This window comes from Aotus nancymaae, unplaced genomic scaffold, assembly GCF_030222135.1.
Source record: "Aotus nancymaae isolate 86718 unplaced genomic scaffold, 86718_ANA_hifiasm-v0.15.2.pri h1tg000029l, whole genome shotgun sequence".
NCBI classification, from domain to species: Eukaryota; Metazoa; Chordata; class Mammalia; order Primates; family Aotidae; genus Aotus; species Aotus nancymaae.
Window position 1 is genome coordinate 43,593,635 of NW_026988442.1, and position 23,785 is coordinate 43,617,419.

Consider the following 23,785-nt stretch of genomic DNA (forward strand, 5'->3'; position numbering starts at 1 on the left):
ACCATTTTCAATTTTCTGATTCATTTACAGTAAAAATTGGCAATACTTTGTGGAACCAAAAGACAGTTATCTAGAGCAAATGATTTAATATAGGATTGTGTCAAATAAAATATTTTACCTTTAAAGTAAGAATTGTTTTTAAGATTCTTTAGGCTAAGTGACTTTTTTTCAAAGGCAAATAATCACCTTTCTCAAATAAAGTAACATAGTCTAGATTATCTGTTATAAATATTTTATAGTTCTAAAGCTATGTGACAGAGAAGGTAGGCCACGTATAAAACAAAATAAGAGGTGATATCTGATGTGTGGTTTGCATGAAAGAAGATAGATACAATTGAGCAAAACACAATTATGAAATTTGAAATGTATAATTAACGCCTTGAAAATCAGGATTCCATTTTGGAAAGAGCTAAAATGTCCTCAATGAAGAGCAGTCATCAGGAACAGCCACTTACCTGCGAGCAACCATTGTTTTCTTGGTTTCATTTCAGTAAACTAGACCATCAACTATTGTAAAATTACGTAGGGAATTCCTAGTTTGCTTCCTTCTTGCATCACTGAAATCTCTCAGCTTGTCCACCGCCATCGAGATCACTGATGCGTTGCATTCACTGAATACTTGCTTAATCCTCTCTTATGTCGAGCCTTTGGGTTTGCCCTCAAGTGTAGGATTGTTATTCAGGTCGTGTTAGCTGAACTCTCGTGATGGTGGGCTGGGGAGCAATCGTGCATCTTTGCATCAACTCTCCATCTTCTCTTTGCAGACGGTGCAGGTTGCTCTAGACAAAGCCAGAGAGGGTCGGACCTGCATCGTCATTGCCCATCGCTTGTCCACCATCCAGAACGCGGATATCATTGCTGTCATGGCACAGGGGGTGGTGATTGAAAAAGGGACCCACGAAGAACTGATGGCCCAAAAAGGAGCCTACTACAAACTAGTCACCACAGGATCCCCCATCAGTTGACCCAATGCCAAGAACCTCAGACACACAGGATGCACCAGTTCCAGGGGTTGTTTTTAAAGGGAAAACAATCCCAGCAGTCCCTCCTGCTGAGATTGCTTTTCCTTTAAAGAAGAATGTTAATATTTTACTCTTACAGCCATTGTCATATATTAGAATCCAAGCTAATTTCTTTTTTTTTTTTTTTTTTTTTTTTTTTTGAGACGGAGTTTCGCTCTTGTTACCCAGGCTGGAGTGCAATGGTGCGATCTCGGCTCACCGCAACCTCTGCCTCCTGGGTTCAGGCAATTCTCCTGCCTCAGCCTCCTGAGTAGCTGGGATTACAGGCACGCGCCACCGTGCCCAGCTAATTTTTTGTGTTAGTAGAGACGGGGTTTCACCATGTTGACCAGGATGGTCTCGATCTCTTGACCTCATGATCCACCCGCCTCGGCCTCCCAAAGTGCTGGGATTACAGGCTTGAGCCACCGCGCCGGGCCCCCAAGCTAATTTCTAATGACCTTCAATAATAATTCTGCTTTAGATGTGTATAAAGAAAATGAAAGAAACTAGGGTCCATGTGAGGGAAAACCCAACGTCAAGTGATGGCTCAGCCACCACTCAGTGCTTCTCTGTGCAGAAGCCATTCCTGCACAGAGAATTAGTGAGACATCTGGGAGTAAATGAGACTTCAAACTCCTCAAGAGCAGAGAACTGTCTTGCATTTTTGAACCCTTGGTGTACACAGAGGCTGATCTGTAACAGGCACTCAACAAACATTTCTTGAGCTAGACTAAGGTCAAATTTGAAAAGAACAAAAGGACTGAAGACCAGATGTGTTTCTTAACTAAAGTTGTCTTGCACGTGAAAGCAGCTTCCTTCATCTCTAAGGCTGAGAATAGGGAAAGGGTGGATGCTGTCAGGCTGAGGGAGGCAAAAGGGGAAAGCATTCGCACAGCCTTTCTAGTTAGGGCTGTTGATTTATGCTGTAGCTTCAGAGTGAGTGTGGGGGTGGCGAAGCTACCATTGCTGTAAGAACCTGCCAGTGTGGCTGGAGCAGGGGACTCTCTCCCACGCCTTGTTCTCCTCAGCACCTCCCTCTGTGCAAAATTATATTCATAAAATGAAAATACTGCATTTTACTTTGCTATAGTTTCATAAGGTTTTACACACACACACACAAAAAAAGTAAATATGGCAGAAAAGCACTCATTTGCCCCTGCTCCCTCAAAACACCACAGAATGACCTCGAAAGAACTCAAGACAGCAGGAATCTGCAAGAATGAAAAAAACACAGTGATGCCGCCTGCAAAATCTTGGGAGCCAAAAAGCAAACGGACAACCGATAATAGAGTTACAAGATGAGAGAAAACAAAAATGTAACCGGTTAGTGGGGGGAAGCCTAGGAACGTCCTGTTTTGTACCACAGACCCCTGGAAAGGCTCAAGATGTAAAAACACTGGGTCCTTCTGGAAGGAGGAGGCAAGGGGACAAGAGGGAGTGAAGACAGAAGAATGGGCCGAGAGCCTATATGGAAACAGAATTGCAGAGCCTCGCCTGCAGCAGGATGGCTGCCCTCCCCAGATTCAGCGGGAGACTGGATGCTCCCTCTCTGGGGAGACTCACAGGAAGGTTTGCAGTTAGAGACACAAGGTGCAGTTGAAGGGACAGCTAACATACAAGAGACAGGGGATTGAGTGTAAAGCTGTCTATGAACAGAAGAACTCCCAGCCCCTCTCCTCTGGCAGGAGATCAAAGCATTATTTTCTGGGGAAACTGGCCAATCTAAGAAAAGAGGTCAAAGACCCCATCCTTGGAATCCTAAGAAAATTTTCCAGCCATATTGCCCTCCTATGAAGCCCACCTGCCAATCAACAAACACCCACTCGATCAGAGCTTCCCCAGGCTTTTCGGTGTCTCCCTATCGCATGAGAATTGACTTCCCAGGACAACCAGACTCTGAGGAGGTATTTTAACACTTAAAGCAAAAGCAACAATAGGACAGCTGGAGAAGGGAAATTAGAACTAACAGAGCCAAGGCAGTGATTAGAAAAGCACTCAAAAAGTGGTAATAAATATATTCAATGAGTCAAGAGAAAATATTTCCATCTATTGAAATAAAGACAGGAATCAATAAAAATGAAATAACTATAAAAAAGAGCGCTTGCCACAGAAATGCATAACTTGGTAGCAGGACTGCACGGTTCCCACTGCCATATCCTGCCATCAGGTTTTCTCCCTTCTCCAGCTTCCTCCAAGCTCACTCTACGTAGATGGTTTTTCTTCCCTTAGGCAACAAATGAAATTCTGCCTATAAATTAAGCTAGGACCGTAGGATATGGAGGTATATTATTTATGTTTCTTTTCCAGCGTTTCCTGGTAAATAATGGCAAAGATGGTTTAGCAAGTTAACTGCTCAGGCCAGAATTCTTGATGGTTGCCAAGTCAGGAGGCAGACGATGAACGAATGCATTCTGGTTATGAAAAATGGCAATGACAAGTTAGTTGCAGACTAAAGGTGCCTTTTAGAAGAAATTAGGATTTGCAGTAAATACATGCTAATCCTCTAATTTTGATGCAAGAAGACTAAAGCCATTGTTTTGGTTTGCATTTCAAAGAGCAAGAGCAGGGGCTCTTGTGCTGGGAGGTGGCCAGTGTCCTGGAAAGGATTTGTGAGGAATGAATACAAATTACATTTTCTTTTTCCTTTCCTTTTTATTTTTTCTTTTGAGGCAGAGTCTCACACTGTCACTCAGGCTGGAGTGCAGGGGCTCGATCTCGGCTCACTGCAAAATCCGCCTCCCAGATTCAAGCAATTCTCCTGCCTCAGCCTCGAGTAGCTGGGATTACAGGTGCACACCACCACGCCCGGCTAATTTTTGTATTTTCAGTAGAGACGGGGTTTCACCGTGTTAGCCAGGATGGTCTCGATCCTCTGATCTTGTGATCCACCCACCTCGACCTCCCAAAGAAGGTCTAAAGATGACTAAAGAAGGCTTGAAATTGGGGAAACAATCGAGGCCCAGTGACAGGAGAGAAGAGTGTAATTTCAAAAATGAGTAAATAACATTGCATGTTTATTTTACAACACCAGGGGGTGATAATGTCTATTTTTTTATTCTGCATCCTCTATCACTGACAAAAGATTTGGTCTCTGCAAATTTACATTATTGTTTCTCAGATGACCAAAGGTTTGACTTAATTTGCTCTGTTTGAACTTATTGCAAGTCTTTCTGTAATTTCCTAATGTTTTCATAATGTGTTTGTGTTGTGATCAAACTCTCCTCATAATGCCAGTTAATAAAAGTTAACAGGAAAAAAAAATAGAAGGATTGGAAGATAAAGTTGGGGAAATTTCTCTGAAAGCAAAACAAAAAGATAGAGATGAAAAGTAGAAAAAAAAAGAAAAGAAAAAATTGAGGGTAACAATTCAGGTGGTGCAATAATTAGTCAATAGTCTAGTTCCAGAGGGTTCAGAGAAAACTCAGGGGCAGAAATTATATTTAAAAATAGTCTAAGAACATTTCCTATAATTCAAGAATATGAATTTCCAAGCTTAAAGAGTTCACCCAACACTGAATATAATAGATAAAAATCCTATTAGGACACATTATGAAGTTTTAGAAAACTAGGGAAAAGGAGAATATTTTCCAGGAGAGAAGGGGGAATGTGTTACATATAATCAATGAAGAATCATAATGATGTGACCAGGCACGGTGGCTCATGCCTGTAATTCCAGCACTTTAGGGGGCCGAGGCGAGAGGATTGCTTGAGCCCAGGAGTTTCAGATCAGCCTGGGCAACCTGGCAAAGCCCCATTTCTAACGAAAGAAAAGAAAAACAAAAATTAGCCAGGCATAGTGACATGCCCCTGTAGTCCCAGCCACTTGGGAGGCTGAAGTGGGGTGATTGCTTGAGTTCAGGTGGTTGAGGTTGCAGGGACCCAACATTGCGCCACTGCCCTCCAGCCTGGGCAATAGAGCAAGACCTTATCTCAAAAAAACAAAACATAATGACATATGACCTTTTTGACAATAAAACTAAAATTCATAGATGTTTGCCTTCAAAATTATCTAAAGAGAAATTATTTGATATGCAGCAAAGCTATTCTCAAGAATGAGAGAAGTCTAGAGACATTCTCAGTCATGCAGGTCTCAACACTTCTACTGCCCATGTGTCTTTCCTCAGGAAGCCACAAAAGAGGGCTTTTTTCTAAAAGAAGAGCACAGACAAAGAAATAAGAAGATATGGGATGTGAGAACAGATGATCTAACTCAAGAATGAGGTGCCGGGAATCTCCAGGATGACTGGGAAGGAGATCCCAGGATTACAGGTGTGCTGTAGCCATAGCAAATAGCCAGATTGAAGCAGGGAAATGAGCTCTGAGAGGAATATCCCCCAGAAATGTTCCCCAGAATGTCCCCTCCTCTGAGAGGAATGTCCCGCCAGTGCTCTTAGACTGCCTGATGGGTTTGAATGCTGAAGGAACACACAACTCCCTGCTAGAGTTTGAGGGTAAATTAGCAATAGAAAACAAAGAGAGTGAGAGTGGAGATTTTGAGCTATTAGCTCTGGGGGGAAAGAAAAATTACACAAAAAGGAAATATATTTATATTACACTGTATGATTCATCTGAGAATGTTATTCACAAAGTCACATCAATGTAAAAGCTTAATACTGATCTAAACCAGAATTATAGACAGATTATGAAAGGAACAAGAAAATATGTGGGCTAGGTTGGGGATGGAATAGGACATGGATAAAAAAGAACTGGATCCTGGTGGTCCTCATATTTCATAATGGAAACTAAACCGTTAAACATTTAAACAAACAGCAGTAAAAACATCTTATTGTAAAAGATGAAGGTGAATACTGAAAGAAACTGCTAAAAGATTTATGTACATGTGTATCTTTCATTGAAAAAAAATTTTTAATTAGAAAAGGGGGAAGAAATGCAGTACAGAGTCTCAAAAATTAAAACAATAGATACTGAAACTATTATAGATTTGAAAGCTACATCACCAGAACAGAAGGGAGTCCAGAAATAGATTCACCAGAGATCCTATTTCTCAGAATTTATTTTAAACTTCTAATCACAAGAAGTGAGCACAGTTTTCTCTTCCTGCATGGTTCACAGTCATTTGGAAAAAATCTCAAATCTATAAATAAGAGGATGGGGTAAAGGTCAAATGAGTTTTGGTACATATATACAATGACATTTATCATGAAGCCAAAATAACGATGCTGACTTACGTTTATTGCTTTCTTGTGGAACAATGCCCATGATATGTTGTGCAGAAAAAGTGAGTTTCTGATGATCAAAGATGGTATGATCCTATCTATCTATCTATCATCTAATCATCTATGCACACACACTCATACATACACAAATCTGTTACGTGTGTATCCATGTTTGGCATGTGCTTGTACATACTCGTATGCATAAAGAGATGTCTGGAAGAATTTCCGCCAAAATTTTGGTAGAAATTTTTTTTTTTTCCCAGCCATTTGTCCTCTGTGTGACCAGAGCTTCCTGCATATACTAAAATGTCTATTGATTGTCTCAGAGGGCAGAGACTGCCTAGTTCATCTTAATGTCCCCAGTGCTTTACTCAGTACTTGGCATAAGTCAATACCTCAATATATCTTGTTGAATAGCCTTTTCAAATTCACACAGGTGGTTCATAACTTAGCCACCACATACATAAGTAGTAAAAGTGGGAAACACCCGTTCTTTTCATAGGTCAGAGCAGTGCCTTTCAACAGAAATATAATGTGGGCCACATAGGTAATTTTAAGTTTTCTAGTCACACAAAAAAGGAAAAAAGAAATTTGTGCTAATGGTATATTTAATTCAACCCAACATATCCAAAATATTGCCATCACAACATGTGATCAGTAAAAAAATTCTGAGATTTTTACATGATCATACTTAATATTCAGAACCTGAGGTGCCTTTATACTTGTAGCACATCTTAGCTCAAATCAGCCTTATGTCAAATTCTGTCCTCAAGAGCTACTAATGACTACTAGATTGGGCCGCAGAGGATTAGAACATCAGGTGCGTGGATATTCTAGTCTAAATCTCAGTTGTCTCTATAATTCTAGTCTTATAAAAACATGAGCGTAGCCTCTCCCTTGGATTGTGTCCTTACACTGTACTCAAAAACTTTGCAAAACTTCAGTTTGTCAGTTTGGATGAGAAGAAGACTTGCTAATCAAGCCATTTTGATGTCGGAAGTCATAGAGCTACACTGGTCTGTATCAGAAGTGGCTAAAATTCTATACATCATTCATTTTATTTGATTCACCAGTGTGAGTTGACAGAAGTGAAATAACTAAGATTGTTTAGTGTAACAAAATACAGTATGACATTAAAAACTGTCATATTAGCTAAGCTTCCTGAGGACCTCGTCCCAAATCCAACTGATCTATAAGAACCATTTATAATTTTTTTTTCTGTGAACAATTCTTAGGAAAAATTGAAGCAATGCATTTTCCAACTTATTTTGAAAAGAGGCCCTCAGTTAATTTTGGTCCATTTCAAAATTGCATGGAAGAGATGCCCATATATTAGAAATCCTACTGTTTGAGAAAGAAAAAACATAGAAAAAGTGACCTCTAGTTTTTTTGTACAAAAACTTCTTTTTTTCTTTTCTTTTTTTTTTTTTTGAGATGGAGTCTCTCTCTGTCGCCTTGGCTGGAGTGCAGTGGCACAATCTCAGCTCACTGCAACCTCCACCTCCTAGGTTCAAGCAATTCTCCTGGCTCAGGCTCCCGAGTAGTTGGGATTACAGGTGTGCACCACCAAGCCCGGCTAATTTTTTTGTATTTTTAGTACAGATGGAGTTTCACCACATTGGCCAGGCTGGTCTCAAACTCCTGACCTCAGACAATCCACTTGCCTCGACCTCCCAAAGTGCTAGGATTACAGGCATGAGCCACCACACCCGGCCCAAAAACTTTTTTATTTAGTTACTCTAGAACTACTCTACATGTGCCCTTAGGAAATTATTTCAATGAAAAGATACTTTGAATTTAGTGCTGTACTCACGCCTGTAATTTTTGGCAATTATACACTCATTTTAAAATGTACGTCCTGGAATATTTTGATACTATGTCCTGAAAGTAGAAAATACATAGAATCATAATTAGGGGTAGTTTGCCATATATTTACTCAATAATTAAATATAAGTTTCCTATCCTAAGAAAATATCAGAAAATTTTTGTCAAGTTGGTTTAAGATCCCACCTTATATTTCCAACTAAGGGTTTGATTTATTAAATATTTCTTATGCATGCAAAATCTGTCTGTAATCAGGGCACAAAAGGATGTTAGAGGAAATACAAAATTAAGAATTTAGTTGTTTTCAAACACACTTTGAGATAAATTTACATATGCACGTGTACCATCATAAAATGAGCACTATATCCGCTTGGATTTTCTCTAAATTTCCAGATCAAGTAAATAATCTCACCTGCATGTGAGACGGCAGGTGAAAGTAACTTCAGTGAACCTCTAAACCCAATTCCAATTTCTTTCACACTGTGTTCAATTAAATGCCCAATTAATTTAAATAGCAGACTGTAAATAAAGCAATGCACATGATTATCATTTAATTAGCACTGGCCAGCATTATAATGTGCTCATTAGAGAATTATATGGTATCCTAAGGCTCATAATGAGTAATCAGGGTACAAGTGATTGGCATGTAGCTATCCGAATGCGACTACTCAACCCAATAAATCCGAGTTAGGACAAAATCTGCTGTATAAAAAGAAACAATACAGAGCCAGCTGGTGAATTGGCAATATCCTCCTTCCTATAATTCAGGTACAGCTCCAGCTCTCAAATACAAAATAAATGTGAGAACAGAAGAGCTAGAGGTAACGGAAGAGCTGGAGGTAGAAAAGGAAATGTTTGCTGAGAGTGACAGAGAACAGTGCCTGTGATTATTATAAAAGATTACTGAAAAAGATAAAACCTTTGTGGTTTTTGACTGGTTTCTTTCTAATATCTCAAGTATAAAATCAAAGTAAGAAATGAGCAGCGTTTCAATAACATTTCTTGGAAGGTGAAAATTTAATCATTGAAATATACCTCATGATAATGTTCAGAAAGCATTTTGTCTTCACGGTTTTAGGATGTTACTGCAAAATAATTTGGCGGGCTGCAGGGAGGGATGCAGCCGTGTGCATTTATTGTTACGTATGTGATAAGTCACTATGGCAGGTGTTGTCTCTCTTGACACCCAATCCCACACCTTTTCCCTTTGCTTTCCTCTATTACAGAGGCTGGAAAGCAAAATATTTACCTTCCTAGACTCCCTTGCAGCTAGATGAAGGCCAGGTGACAGTCTTGTCAATGAATATAGGCACAAGGCCCTGTGTAGGCTGTCCCTTTCTAAATAAAGTCTGGGTAAAAGCAAACCTGAGTCTCTTCCCCCTTTCTTCTTTCCTGAATGCACAGCAGTCATTCTGTGATCACTTGGACAAAAGCCACACACCACAGATGGCAGAGCAGGAAGATAGACTCAGTCTGATTCCTGAACATCCTTTGTGCAGCTACTCTAGCCTGGGTTGCCTGCCTTCATCCATCTTGTTATAGGAGGAAAAAAACACCTCTCACTTGTTTAAGCCACTGGAGTAGTTTTTTGTAATTATGTTTGTTGTTGTTGTTGTTGTTAATTAAAAATTAACACAATCTTACTTGATAGATCTTTATTAATAAAAATCCTGAAACATAAGTATAAAGAAAATAATGCAATATTGAAGTATTAACGCATGCTTCAATGACCTTCACATATGATGATTATATCTAGAGATATTCCAAAAATATTCAGTGAAAGAAGGAATTAGTCTTTCTTACCTAATATCACTGCCATGGAAAGATGATATCACTGGATAGGTGTCCTGGCAGCTCATTCTAGTGGCTTTCCTGGAACATTGCACATGCCTGCTTTCAATGAAGGAAGCTTTTTACTTCAGCATTTGGTGTTTTGTGAATATGCTTTCTTATCCTCTCACATGTTAAAATTGATATTAAACTGGGAACAATCTAGATCTCATTGACAGGATATGCCAGAGATGGGGAAAAAAAATGTGGTTCAAGAAGAGGATGAATTTGAAAAAGGATGGGTTAGAAGAAATGGGGAGTAAAGTTACCAGTTAATTTATAGCTGGAAATAGTCACACACAAATTCTTCAAGCCCGCAGGCCAGCGGTATCCCTGGAGTCCACCCAGAGCTGTTGCAAGTGAGCCCAGAATCAATGGGGACCTCTCCAGGGAAGAGCCTATATTGAACTCACCCTTGCATCCCCGGCAGCTAAAGGCATTTAATACATTCTAGTCTGGTGGATGGGTTAAAAAGAAAAGACAAGCATGGAAAGAAAGGGTCCTAGTTAAACCCGAGATTTTAGAAGCGTTTTGGAACTGGATCTCTAATTTTGTTCATCTTCAAAAAGCTTGGCATCATATAACTTGGTGTCAGAGTTTCGTTGCACTCAGGAAGCATATTTTAGCAGCCATAAAAAATTAAAAAGTAAAGTTTATGTCTTTGAGAGATCCATAATTACACCGCAACAAACTTACTAAAATGCTATTTCAAAACTATGATCACTTTCCTCACTCAGTTCAATCGCGTAAGCTCTCCAGCCCTACCTCCCACAAAGCCAAGTTTCCCTATCCTTCCTTTTCTTCTCACTCAGGCTGTTCTTACATGATCTGCTTAGTATCTCTTCCAGCAAGAAGTTTCTCTTTAGGATGTTGAGAAAGGGGAACTGGAGTTGGTAATTTAATTATAGGATGCCTGTTGCAAGATAGGGTAACAGGAAGTCTATGACTATTCTCATGTTAATAATTTTGCCCCATAACATCATTTACATTATTTTATATCTCCATGTACTTTTTTATTGCTATAAAATTCAGATTCTAATTCAAATCAAATGTTTTAAAGATTGATCGATCCAAAATTGTTTAATGAAGTAGCACATTTCAAAACAGAGTGCTTTGTAGGATTTATAGCCTTGTTCATTGCATGTAACTAAAATTAAAACAGTATCAAAACACATTAGCCCGGGTCTTCCTTATCACCTTCTTGTTCCACTTCACAGAAAAATTAACAATACATCTAAAAGTCTTCCACGAAGACAGTGCTTCATAAAGAGCAAACAAAAGAGAGGAGCCAGTTGGAGAGCCGAATCATAGTAAGTCGGACAGAATGAGACCCTCAGAGTTGCAGAAAATCACAGCCTGAATGAACCTTTCACTTTAACCCCATACTAAACTCCTCAGTTGAGAACTTGCTAAACTGAGGCCACCAACATTAAATGGCTTTCTGGAGTTTTAGTGGTTAGATGCAGGGCCAGACTAGAATGTAGTTCTGATTATTCCAGTCCAGGGTGTTGGTTGCTAAACTCCACGAAGGCCTTTGGACATCGATCGATCTGCCTTTGAATTTGCTGGCATCTGCCTGCCTGCATTGTGACTTCCTCTGGGATTCACACGGGGACCCGTGGCTCAGCCTCTTCCTTGGCCAGGATGGGCAGGGCATCAGCATTCCAAAGCTAAAAGATACACACACATACCCCCTCCAAAACTCAGACAGGAACATTTATTTTTCCTTTGTTAAATCAGTGCAGTCTTCATCTAGAAAGATAGCAAGAGCTCTACCATTTTTTTTTTATTAGAGCAATTTAAAAAAAAAAAAAGTTAGGAATGGTTATGTAGAAATGTTTTTGATGCAGAATTACCGAGGCTGGAAGCTAGGGGGCGTGGAAGGTAATGACCAGCTTCCATTAGCTGCAGGATGTATGAGCACAGATGACAAGCCAGTTCATGCTGTTCATCAGACAAAGCCTGAATCCTGCAAAAAGCCAGTTCTTTAACAGGAGTTAGAGTGTGATCGGCTCAATTGATGCACAGGGGTAGGTGAGAGCGAGAGGAGAGAAGCTCTTCTTTGTTCTCGGTAGGGCTGGGTTTGTTTTCCAGGCACACATATGGCCTGTTCCCCCTGCTGCGCACCCAGATCCTCCCGGCAAAGCGGCTTCAGTTTCCACTTGGCCAGCGTCGGAAACGGGCTGCTGTGCTGCCAGCGCCTACGTTCCTCCCCGCGCTCCCCGCGTGCGCCAGGAGCCCCGCTCGGCGGGACCGCAGCTGCTGCCTTCACTCATCACCTGCCCCTGTCCTGGCAGCTCCTTTAGAACATATTGTTCTTTGGGGAAATATCATGGTTTTTGAACTGAGGACAGATTCTCTTCAGAAATCACATGGCAAAACATTAGAAAAAAAGAAAAATTCTAAGAAATTTAAAAATTCAGAGCAGAAGACAATGGGTTTTATGCTAACCTTTATAACTTTAATCTTTGAAGTTTTTTCCCTCCTTTAGAGCAATCACTTATATGCTGCCAAAAGAAATGAGAAATGATTTCATCTGAGTCATTACTGTGCTCTCTCTCTCAAAGGATAGCAAAGACAGTAATTAGTACTCCACACCAAACCTGCCTCAAATTTGACATAAACTGCCTTTGTCCTTTACAGAGCTGAAAATGAAGCACTTCTAAGTCTTAGAAGATTCTCATGAATATCTGTCATTTGGCAGAAATTTCTGGAGTCATTGCTTCTTATAGATCTTTTCTACTGTTAACTTTTAAAAAATAGACTTAAAAATTGACAAACGGCACCACATTACCTTCAGAGTGAAATCACCATCTGAAAGCATTAGAAGTAAGTGGGGGGAGTTAGACCCCCCACTTTAGTTTCCTGGCAACATTGAGATCCCGGTATTCATCCTCGAAGCTGTTTGCCATTTCCAAAGTGGCTAGGACAGCCCATCAATGAGGGCAAAATCCTCAGGGGCAACTGGACCCAAGTGGTCCTTTTTGGAAGAGTTTCTGAATAGCCACAGAAGTACAGGTGTTGGGCATTCATGTATGCTGGACCCAGAGAAACAGGGAGGCTTCATCAGGAAGCCGTCCAGCCATCCAGAATGTGGTCATGAAGACTGGGTAAAGCTCCTCCCAGTATTGTGGACCTTAGAGGGTTTCTGGAACATGGTGCAGGGCAGGCAAACCCGAACTCTCTGATTCAAGGCAACAGAGCTGAAAGTCCAGGGACACTAAGGTGGCTAGAGCTCACAGGACGGAGTGAGAGTGAAGGGAGATGCGGAGAGAGAATCCAGGTCTGCAGAGGGTCCCTCTGGAAAATGCAGCAATATCTGTTAACTTCTTACAACCGTTAAGGCTGATTCATGTTGTCTCACAGGAACATGGCACAAGTGACAATATACAAAATACTTTGGTTTTATTTTCGAGGAAAAACACTGTGAGACTTGATTCGTGCTGTCCAGTTCAGTAGCCACTAGACACACATAGCTAGTTAAATGTAAATTAATTAAAAGTTAATAAAGGTTAAAAATGCAGTCCCTCAGTTGCATCAGCTGCATTTCAAGAACTCAAAATATACGGTTTTAAAATACTTAAGAAATGCATCTCATTTTTAGAACCAAGTCTTTTGACTTTCTCTTACACCAAGATTTTTGTATATGTGTACCAATTTGATCTTGAATTAATTTACAAATTTTGAAAAAGTATAAAGCATTTCAAGATATGACTTTTCGTTTCAAGGATATCTTATACCTTTTTTTGTAAATCACCATCTGTTTTGTAATGAAATATGTCTAGAGAAGGCACCAACTTAACCTTCTTAGACAGATGTCCAATCAATAGGTTGTCAAAGGAAAGGCACTAATATTCTTCCTAATAGCTAGTTTCAGCAATAATAAATTATTTTGCATTTCTTTCCGAATGTAGGTTTGATTGGACAGTTTCTTGAGTCACTTGTCTAGATTTTCTCATCCTAAAAGCTCATGGTATTGACATTTTTCTCCTGAATATGTAGATATGTAGACATTTTGAATATACGGCTAAGTAACAGTATTTAATGAGCTCAATTCCGCTTACTTCTGACAAATAAATTGGAAACACAAGCGTCTTTTCCATCATTATTAAGGGCAGGCATTTTCACCAAGGCTATGAAAACTGGTTCCTCTTGCTGTCTAAGCAGTTTCAACTGCAAAAGCAATTTACCACCATATGGATCCCTCCAGGAGACTTCAACTAGAATAAAGAGGGAAATGTACTCACATGGGGACTCTGGGCTTTATGGAAGATAGGTGCAGAGTTCTTAGGGATTAATTATAGAAAACAAGCCCACACCTCTTCCCAGTCCCCCTCTGAGGGTAATGTGTTGCCCAACAGACAGCACCGTGGGGTGGCTGAGGATAGCTTCTCCATGGAAACGGAGAAGGGATTTATGGTAGAGTCAATCGTTGCAGCAGAATTCCCTGGCTATTAATGCTGCAGTTTCCTCAGGTCTTGGTGAGAGGAGGCTGAGATTGTACTAGGATGGAGTGGGTGTACTAGAATCCTTCAAGACTAACGTTATTTCATGTGAAATTTGACAAAGGGCTTTTAGACGGGAATGAGATCTCCAACATGTGGGAAATGGAATGAAGCTAATGCATCATGAAATGTGAAGGAACTGAAGGCATCTAAAGGTACAGTGGGGGGTAAGGTGGGACTAAACCATTGAACAAGGGTCATCACCTGAAGAATTATTCTTCTCTGCTTCTTTCAACCCAAACGTCTCAGCAACGTGAGACAAATTTCATTCTGAAGATATCCTTAATCCCTCAGCTTTTTGCTTAGGAATCACCGAACCACTAAAATCAAGTTCAGTTCCGTTACCTTTTAGGAAGAAAACTCTTAAGTGTGTTTCTTAAAAGCAATGACATATACTCTATACATATACTTGGAAAGAGGTCAATCATCACTTTGATTTTTTTTTTAGGTTTGTTATTCTCAGCTACTATCTTGTTAAAGAACATTCGAACTTATTATCATGAATATTCATAGATTATTTAATATGTTATTATCTAAAATAATGCATGTATTGATATTCTTGAGAAGAGTTACATAAAACACTGTGGTGGATCACTAAGATATTTAGCAAAATCCGCCTCAAAATCCTTTTACTTGATTGAAATGACACAGTTATCAACTTAAAGTCCAGTATTCCTAGATTCAATGAGGAAAAATCACCCTTACTGAGAAATTGTTAATATCATATTAATAGTCCATCAATAATAATTTTCCAAAGTAAAGCTACAGATTTTCATCACAGTTCAGTATACATAGAGACTAATCCAGCTAACAGATGCAAGCATTTAATAGTTTGCCTGGGTTGGAGCATGACTTTGAGGAAGGTACCTGATTTCTCTGGTTTTGAAAGACTGACTCCTAAAAATAAAGGATGGAGATGTCATAGTGAAGAGATAAGTCTTTGGGGGGTGAATAATGTCCTATTAGAGTAACTTCAGCAGAATTTATTGAAATATTGGTGAGCACTACTGTAAAACAGAGACCAGAAATGAAGCAGAGGTTCAAGTCCATACAGTAGCCTGGCCTGTTTTGCTGCCCCTGGCCCCGTGTGTATATATATCTGGAACCATCATTGGCCCCATCTAGACCCTGCGTGCTTGTGCAGGGTATAAGTCAAAGAGGATGCAGTATTTCAATGTCATTTCTGAAAAGGTAGCTGACTTACATGGCAGTCATCATAGAATCTCAATGAAAGCATTCATTCTTACTGATTTTTACCTCTTGTAAATGAAGAAACAAAAGATAGTGTAGGCCAACTATTAATACAATAGCTCAAGCCTGCAATGCTAGCACTGTGGGAGACTGAGATGGGTGGATAACTTGAGCCCAAGAGTTCAAGACCAGCCTGGGCAAACATAGTAAGATGCTGGCTCTAAAAACAATGTTCAAAAGTTAGCCAGGCATGGTGGTGCACACCTGTAGTCTTAACTACTTAGAAGGCTGAGGAGGGAGGATCACTTGAGCCAGGAGTTTGAGGTTGCAGTGAGCCACTATCCACTACTGTACTTCAATCTGGGCAATAGAGTGAGTTCCTTGCTCTAAAAAGGAAAAAACAAAAAGCAAAAACATGTGCACACGTGCACATACACACAGTGTAGTGGGGATATGTGTCAGAAGCCTTGGGTTCTAATTCCTGCTCTAAAGGTGGTGTGACTCCAGGCAAGTTCTTTCACCTGAAGAGACCTCTATTTCCTTATCTGAAAACTGAGATTGAATATGGCTGTGGTCCCCACTAAAATGCCAACAGGGATCAGACACTGCCTGGCCTTAAGATGACAGAGGAATCTGATACTGGGGCTCCTGCTGGGATGCTGAAGACTGTGAGAAAATGGAGAGTCCTTGCCTCCTAGTGGGGACTGTCAGTACACAGCTCTGGTCACTTGTCTCTAGGTGGGAATGCAGGCCCTGTGTTGGATACTATCAGATTTTTCAGAAAATACAGAACTTCCAATTTTTATCTCAAATATTCTCGTTTCTAAATATTGGTAACTGAAGGATGAAAAAAAAAAAGGACCTCCGAGAAGGCCAAACTAAACATCTGTATGGGGAATGGGGCCTGTGCCGCTATTCTGTGACCTCGGATTAGAAACCTCTGGTTTGTGCCTACTCTGTGGCCCTACCGGTGGATGGAGAAGGGTGATCTGTGACACAGAGCCCTAACTCTAGGTCCTACGCTACTCAATCTTCTTTCCACTTTGCTTCAGTAACATATGAACACAGTAGGGAACCAGAGCAACCACAGTTAGGGGAATGGATGCACTTTTGCAAAAAGACAGCACGTAAAATAAATGCTCTTCGTGAGTCGGGATCTGGAGGAAATGGTAGAGCTGCAGTGTGGTCAACGAGGTCAAGGCGCAGAGCAATCGGAAGCTCAGCGTGTAGCTCTTTCCACCTCGGCAGCTCATGAGGAACATCTCTGAGTTGATTGCAAAGCCTAAGCCAAAGAGGACCCCAAGGTTTCTCACGAGTCCAGCAAAGGGCGTGGTGTCAATGTGGATCCAGTCGGGGTTGGCACACCACTTTTTGGCTATGGGCACGGACCACAGCAGGTCAATGCTGAGCTGTCTAAGAAGCAGGTAAAAGCCAAGTGCAAACAGGAAGAGGAAGAGGTTGGTCTTCAGGTATGTGCCCAGGCTGGCCGTTTGGATGCCTGGAGTATGTTCAAAGGCCTCTGCCACCAGCATGCCTGGGGATTGGAAAGAGACACTCATGATGACCGTGCGCCCATAAGCCCCTCGAGGATCATTCCTCTGTGCACTAAAGAATTTGCCACAGTTTTGAATGACAAAGGGCTTTAGACACAGAGGTTATATCCGTTTTCTAAAGCCTTTTTAAGGCAGTAACTAAAAAGGCAGATGGGCCCACGGTGTCTTCATTATTCATACTAGTCCAGAAGGATCATTCTGGAGTTGGTAGTGCTGACTGACAACCTACTTTATAGACAGAGCACTGATCTAGGTACTAGCAATTAACATTTCAATTATCGTAGCCAATTAGCCTTTGAAAGGTAATGTGGCACTGAGTAGCGGAGCGGAGTCATGCTGAACACTGCTTCAGGAATACAAAGCAGCTACTAAATGGAGTCCGTAATCATGTAATAGTCACTTCGCATGTTTCAGAGAGATTGGCACGGTGTGCAGGTCACAGAGTCATTAAGTTCCCTGACGCAAGACACAAGCACACTGTCTGAAGTGATGGTTTGGGAGTCAGACTTAGCTCTAGTTTCACTTCAGAAAAGCCCACCTCGTGAAAGAGTTGTGCATTTACGCCACTGAGACTGGGCCACTTTGTACATGGAGGCTGAGTGGCGTGTTGCACCATGTCTGCTCCCAGGATAGCATTTAGTATCAGTGACTTCACAGAATTACCTCTGAGATGGGAAAGCTGTTAACCGGGGAGAATCCAATAGCCTTAAACTAATGAAGCTAAAGCTTTCACAGGACACAACTAAGGGTAAGTGATCATATTTACCACCAATTACTCCAAGAATAACTTGATGAGGAAAATGTGTTGCTATGAATACTCTGGAGACGCAGACGCTGACTTGAATCAACCAAAAAACACTCCAAAGAAATGACCAGGTGAGTCTACGATGGAAGAATAGACACAAGCGTGAAAAGCAAAGAAACTGTATCACTTAGAAAATTAGAGGGGGTGACATCAGATGATCCTTCTCAGAAGAATCTTCTGTGACATAGCATCATGATTCCAGAGTCTTTTTTTCAAAACTCTTCCACATACTCCATAGGATTTCAAAAGCTTTAACAGAGGTTTCTACATTTCTCAATGCATTAAATTTAACCAGTGCTATATGCTGAGATTTAAGAAATGTTAAAAAGGAAGTCAATTTGACACCCATGAAATAAGAATAATTGTTTTAATGGAGTAGGGGAAATTCAAGTTTGGGGGAATTACTAATATCCAGAATGATCAAGAATGAACCATATGTATTTTCACACTCTGCCCTATGTGCCTCCTCTCTCAACCTTTCTTTGCTTGAGGAAAACTCAGTAGAAAGGCAGCTACCACCCAGATGAAAAGCACATGAGCATTCCATCTGGGGCAAATTTTCATTGGGTTTAATTTCATGGATTTTCAAAAGTCCTTGCTTCTTTTTTTTTTTTGAGACATAGAAAATAAGAACTGGGGAATTGACCTATAAGTTATGTATTACGAATTAGAAACAGCAATATATATACACACACAAAAAAAAAAAATTAAAAAAATACTAAATCCAAGCAATGCATGTCGTTAAAAAAAAAGTATTAACAGTATTGAATTCCGGGAATCCTTAAATGGTTTGTTCCTGATAATCAGACTGAAATTTGGTTATATAAATGCTAAGGAACACAGAGAAATGAGGCTTTGAAAGAGGAAGTAAGCAGGATATCAATGTGGAAGAACAATAAAGAATTCGGTACTGTGAAGGTAAGAAGCACACACTCAGTAAAATTTTATAGATGAAGAAAATATTGCAATTATAAAAATTAAAAAGGAGTTATGATAATTTTTTTCTTAGAGGAAATATATTTTTCCAGGTTTGGTCATTGGAGGCAGAAATAAAGTGTAGAGAAAAGGTGAAACTGATCTAGATTCCTACTTTGAAAATTGTCTGCAAATAGAAAATGCTAACTTCTTTACATCATAACACCTTCTTACGTTGTTGTTTTGGGTTGGGCAATAAATACATTAAAGCATACAGTTCACAGTCTCATTAGAATAAACTTTTAAGATACCAAAATTCCTTTGGTCATTTTTTTTTATATTATCCAATACTACTCTAAAAAGTGGAATATGTGATAGATCTTGAAAATTTTTTCTTTTAGAAAACTTTTTAATAATGACATATGTTATAGTATTTTTTGAAGGTTAACTTGCAAATCTAATTTCAAGTCACCTAATTTATGGCTGAAGTGGTGCTCAGGATTGTTTTAATGACAAAGTATTTCAGGAAAGAAGAGAAACAACCCAATTTCTACACAGCTGTGAGTAACCTTCAAGTTTAGACCTTTTAAACATTAAAAAATCTACTAACATTAAATCTACTAACATTCAAATTTGTTTGCTTCTAGAATGTTTTTAATTAAAGCATTTGCATACTCTTTAAATCTGGAATATATGTTACTGAAATCAAAAGCATTGGCTATTCAAAGAAGGAAGCATAATTTTACTGAATAAACTGATGCAGTCAAGGAGAATGATGATTCTCAAAACTTCCAGTTAATCTTAAAACAAGGGAATATGCATGCAAAAATGTTTCCTTATGCTGTATAATTTTAGATGGCTTATTTATGAGCTATCAAAATAATTATTGCATTTTGGAAACCCAGAGGCACATTTAAGTAAGTTACTAATCAGTTAAACATTTCCAACTTGAAAAGCAGAAATAACTATGAGCTAATTAGGCTATTATCTTAAAGCAAAATATTAGTTTTCTATTCATTTTCTTATTTTGTCTATGAAAGAATAGAATAAGCACATTCTATTCAATGACTAAAACTGCACTAAAATTAATTTTTAGACAAGATTTTCTGTATTCAATACTGTTGTATTCCAGTGCTACAGAAACTGCAGCAAAGCTAACCTGTGCAGAGTGATAGAGACCTTATCCATCCTACAGACAGTGTGGCTCAGGGCAGCGGTTATCATGACATACCAGACACAGGACGAGCCCATTGCATGGCCAGATGGACTTCCTGCAACAACAAAGTGTCCGTCCATTTGAAAAGTGGTTAATTAACTATCAAGATCAGAAGTGAATAATAGAACAGCATACTCACCATGAAAATTATTAGTAACGCAGAAAAGAACCACAGGGCACAGGCTCATGTAATGTTTAGAAGTAGGTAGAAATAACAAAAATTGAGTTAAATTGAGCCTGAGAGGCACTGTCTCAAATTTTTTTTTTCCAGATTTTCAGGTTCATTGAATTCCAGAAATCAACATACTCGAGGCTAATTAAGAACTCAGGTGGTTGCACCCAAATCTGCCACGGTCCTACTCATTCTTCAATATTTAATTGTTTTTAATTGACGAGAAAATGTATTAGGTTGATGCAAAAGCAGTTGCAGTTTTGCCATTACTTTCAATTGTGGCAAAAACCACAATTACTTTTGCCCCACCCTAATGCTTATATTGGATCTTGAACTGGATTATTTTCCTTGGGCTGACAAGTCAAACTCTAAAGAGCATGGTTGTCATGCCTGTGATTTGCTGATTGACTTACAAATGACTGCTGTGTGCTAGCAGCCACTCCTATACCTATTTTGTGCCCACTGCAGTGAGAATCTTTGTTTTAAAATAGAGGATGAGGAGTAGCTGTAAAGAGGGCTTTAATCCTAACGGAAAGAGCCTGCAGACTGTAGTCTTTCTATTTCCAGAATGCCTTTTCCATGCTACTGAATTTTTTATTAATCACTTTACTTAGATGTCCCCCCTGATTTTTCACCTAGTAGTTCATTCAAATTAAATTAAATACCAGTCTCTTTTTGGTTAAACAAAGAGAGACCTGCAGTAATTTTCATAGCCTTTTAAAAAAATATGCCTAAATGAATTGGGCGTCTCCCAGGTAATTGCAGTCTTTCTTTTCTCTCTCTCTCTGTTTCCAGAAAATGTCTCATAAGATGGAACACATGCCAGAAAGGGCTGGGATTGACCACGATAACATTTCAGTGGTCTCAAATGTTACCCATGCAACCATTCATCAATTTATCATACTTTGGTTTCACAAAGATAAAATATGCATCATCCTTCCCCTGATGGAATGCCCAGTCTAGGTAATTACATATATAAAGAATTAATTATATAGCTTAGTGTAATAAGCGATATAACAGATGTACATATACTTTTATAAGAACAAAAAAGACATATTCAGAAAACTCATTAGGAATTTACACGTCCTCTACTATGCTTAACTCTACTCAGAGTTAGTTCCAAAGGATGTCAATTGGAAGAATATTATGCTATGTAAAATGATGAGGTACAATGTAACACATTCTTATAAATTAAAACATGTAGTTTTTAAATATATATTTCAAAAACCTTTTAAAAACAGTCTGATACTCAACTATCACAATAAAGATTTTATACTTATACAGAATCTTACTTAGGATAAAAAACAAGTGGTCCAAGAAGCCTGCTTGTGTACTACACACACAGAGAAAAATATGCTTTACAGAGATGGTTCTAAGGTTAGAAATAGTCTTTACTGGCTGTAATAACACTGAGAAGTCCTTACCTTTCTTATAGAAGACTTGTCTACTCCTCCCTCATTCATGAGATTCTCAGAAGACCTATAATAACTTTGAAAGTGCTCAGCAGCAGGTAAACCAACATTTCTAAGATCTTACTCTAGTTCCTTGAGAATTTGTTCTAGTTAACTGTTGCTTGTTTTAGTAGCAAGTCATTACATTCTTCTGAAAAGTAAACACCAAATAGTCATTTGGGGAGTGTTCTCCCAATCTACCCTTTCACAAACAACAAAATGGAATTTGAGTTTTTTGTTTGTTTTTTACTTTGCTTCCTCATTAGTAACTTTGATGATTATGAACTTTTAGCATCCTCACCCATGAGATTTTCTTTACTACCAGATATAATATCAGTTACTAGATGATAACCATGTGTAATGATTCTCTATTGGAAGATCTTCAGTAATTGAGGCTGCCGTTCTAATAGCTTACCTGGACCTGTTTCGCATGTAGTGGGGAATTGTTCAAGGCATGGACTTGAGTGATTTGGGTAAATCTGAGTTTCTTGGACCCACCAGTAAGGTCGATGACCAAATAATATCCTGTATTCAAAGAAATATAAACATGCATATATATTCAAATACACAATTATTTAATTGGAGATTAGCAATTCTTTCCTATAAACATGACTCAAGCACAGGGTTAATTGTGAAAGTTCATGATTAAGAGACTTTGAAAGAACTTAGGTCTTGGTCTCTCACACATTATTAAAGGTGGTAGTCATTTGGGATTTTGGCACCCTGGTTTCCCATTAACCTGAGGGCTTTTTTCCCTTGCAAGGAATGTCTTATAGGTGCTTTGGATACTTAGACTGGAAATATCAAAATGGTCCCTGGGATGATCAATTTGTTCATTATCATGCTGATCATTTAAGTTATTCTTAATCACAGAATATGTGTTACAGGGGTTTGGGACTTACTTATAAGTCATTAAAGTATACATTTCTGGCCGGGCATGGTGGCTCATGCCTGTAATCCCAGCATTTTGGGAGGCCAAGGTGGGCAGATCACCTGAGGTCAGGAGTTTGAGACCAGCCTGACCAACATGGAGAAACCCCGTCTCTACTAAAAATACAAAATTAGCTGGGCGTGGTGGTGCATGCCTGTAATCCCAGCCATTCAGGAGGTTGAGGCAGGAGAATCGCTTGAACCTGGGAGGCAGAGGTTGCAGTGAGTCAAGATTACACCATTGCACTCCAGTCTGGGAAACAAGAGTGATACTCCATCTCAAAAACAAGTATACATTTCTGTGCTTTTTAAAGGTTCTACTTATGAATCTGGTGTTTCAAGTTAACTGGTATGTTTGAAAGATTTTCCAAGTAAAACTATACACAACTGAAATGTGATCATTATGCCAAAGCCACAAATTTAAGGATAAATTTTAGGAAAAATGAAATAAAATAGAAATCTTACCATTTAAATATAAGATTGAACCAATCCCCAATGACTGCTACCCATATCATCTTGGTTCCAACTGTCTGATTAAGTTGAAACCAAAGAGGAAAATAAATGAAAAAGATATTCCGGGGGTCTCCAACATTGGACATAAAATTTAGAAAATTGTAATAAGCTCGGTAGTCCTTCTGCAAATGCTGAATTATGAGCACTCCATTCCTGTGAAGGAAATCCATCTTGAAAAAGAGGCAATTCTAAACACAGAGCAATTGGAGCTGATGTGCTCTGATGCCCACCATTTTTATACTGTGCCTTTGTGGCGTGTCGAGCCATTACTGCAGCATGTGATGCTGACCATCTGTAGAGAGGGCACACTGGCCCTCCTCTGCTGAAAAGCTCATCTGTTTTTGATTTTAATTGGTGGCAAATGGTGAAGTACATGCTGATTCTGTGGCAATTTGAGGGGGAAATTTGAATGGAACCACAATGAATTTCTTATGCAACCCCCCTTTTGTGTGAACAGTTGGATCATGTTTGTTTGAAATTTTTTGTACAGTTCATTTCCTCCTCAAGGTCAGACATAAGCAATTTCTATGTTTGGTGAAAAGACTTTGCAAATAAATATTGCATGTCAAATAGCCCAGAAAGCCATGCATTTTAATTTGAGATAGGCTGTGGTTCTCTATTTTATTGGGTCTTTGAGGAAAATGGTTGAATAAATATCTGGGTATGAAAAATATGTGATATGACAGATTATTTTATGAT

The 23,785-nt window shown here is 39.3% G+C and overlaps 2 protein-coding genes across 5 annotated transcripts in view; one reads left to right on the forward strand and one right to left on the reverse strand.

Annotated features, from left to right (window-relative positions):
• Positions 1-11,003, forward strand: part of ABCB11 (ATP binding cassette subfamily B member 11) — a 124,641-nt gene extending 113,638 nt beyond the window's left edge. For 2 of the 3 annotated variants that reach the window (XM_021672504.2, XM_064382637.1), the window contains one exon: positions 765-11,003. In XM_021672504.2, coding sequence (XP_021528179.2) covers positions 765-965 — 201 coding nt within the window. In that variant the 3' untranslated portion in view covers positions 966-11,003. The remainder of the gene's footprint in view (positions 1-764) is intronic. The other variant, XR_010344588.1, reaches the window with a different exon arrangement.
• A 3,671-nt stretch (positions 11,004-14,674) lies between these two features.
• G6PC2 (glucose-6-phosphatase catalytic subunit 2) lies at positions 14,675-23,297 on the reverse strand. 2 transcript variants are annotated; one of them, XM_012440516.2, is made up of 5 exons: positions 23,039-23,297; positions 22,059-22,168; positions 19,964-20,075; positions 17,851-17,966; positions 14,675-17,065 (listed from the first exon to the last, which is right to left on the reverse strand). In XM_012440516.2, exons 1-5 carry the CDS (start codon positions 23,254-23,256, stop codon positions 16,554-16,556), a joined length of 1,068 nt encoding a protein of 355 aa, XP_012295939.2. In that variant the 5' UTR covers positions 23,257-23,297; the 3' UTR covers positions 14,675-16,553. The 2 variants fall into 2 exon arrangements, with proteins under 2 accessions (XP_012295939.2, XP_012295940.2); XM_012440517.2 differs by lacking the exon at positions 17,851-17,966.
• Between the last annotated feature and the right edge of the window lie 488 nt (positions 23,298-23,785).

What these genes read in the sequence shown, in the direction of transcription:
- G6PC2 (XM_012440516.2), bottom strand. Translation starts at nt 23,256, where the DNA reads ATGGATTTCCTTCACAGGAATGGAGTGCTCATAATTCAGCATTTGCAG. An exon ending in TTCAATCTTATATTTAAATG is followed by an intron (nt 22,169 to 23,038) that starts GTAAGATTTCTA and finishes CTTTGAATACAG; the next exon opens with GATATTATTTGGTCATCGAC. An exon ending in GTCTCTATCACTCTGCACAG is followed by an intron (nt 17,967 to 19,963) that starts GTTAGCTTTGCT and finishes CTTCCATCGTAG; the next exon opens with ACTCACCTGGTCATTTCTTT.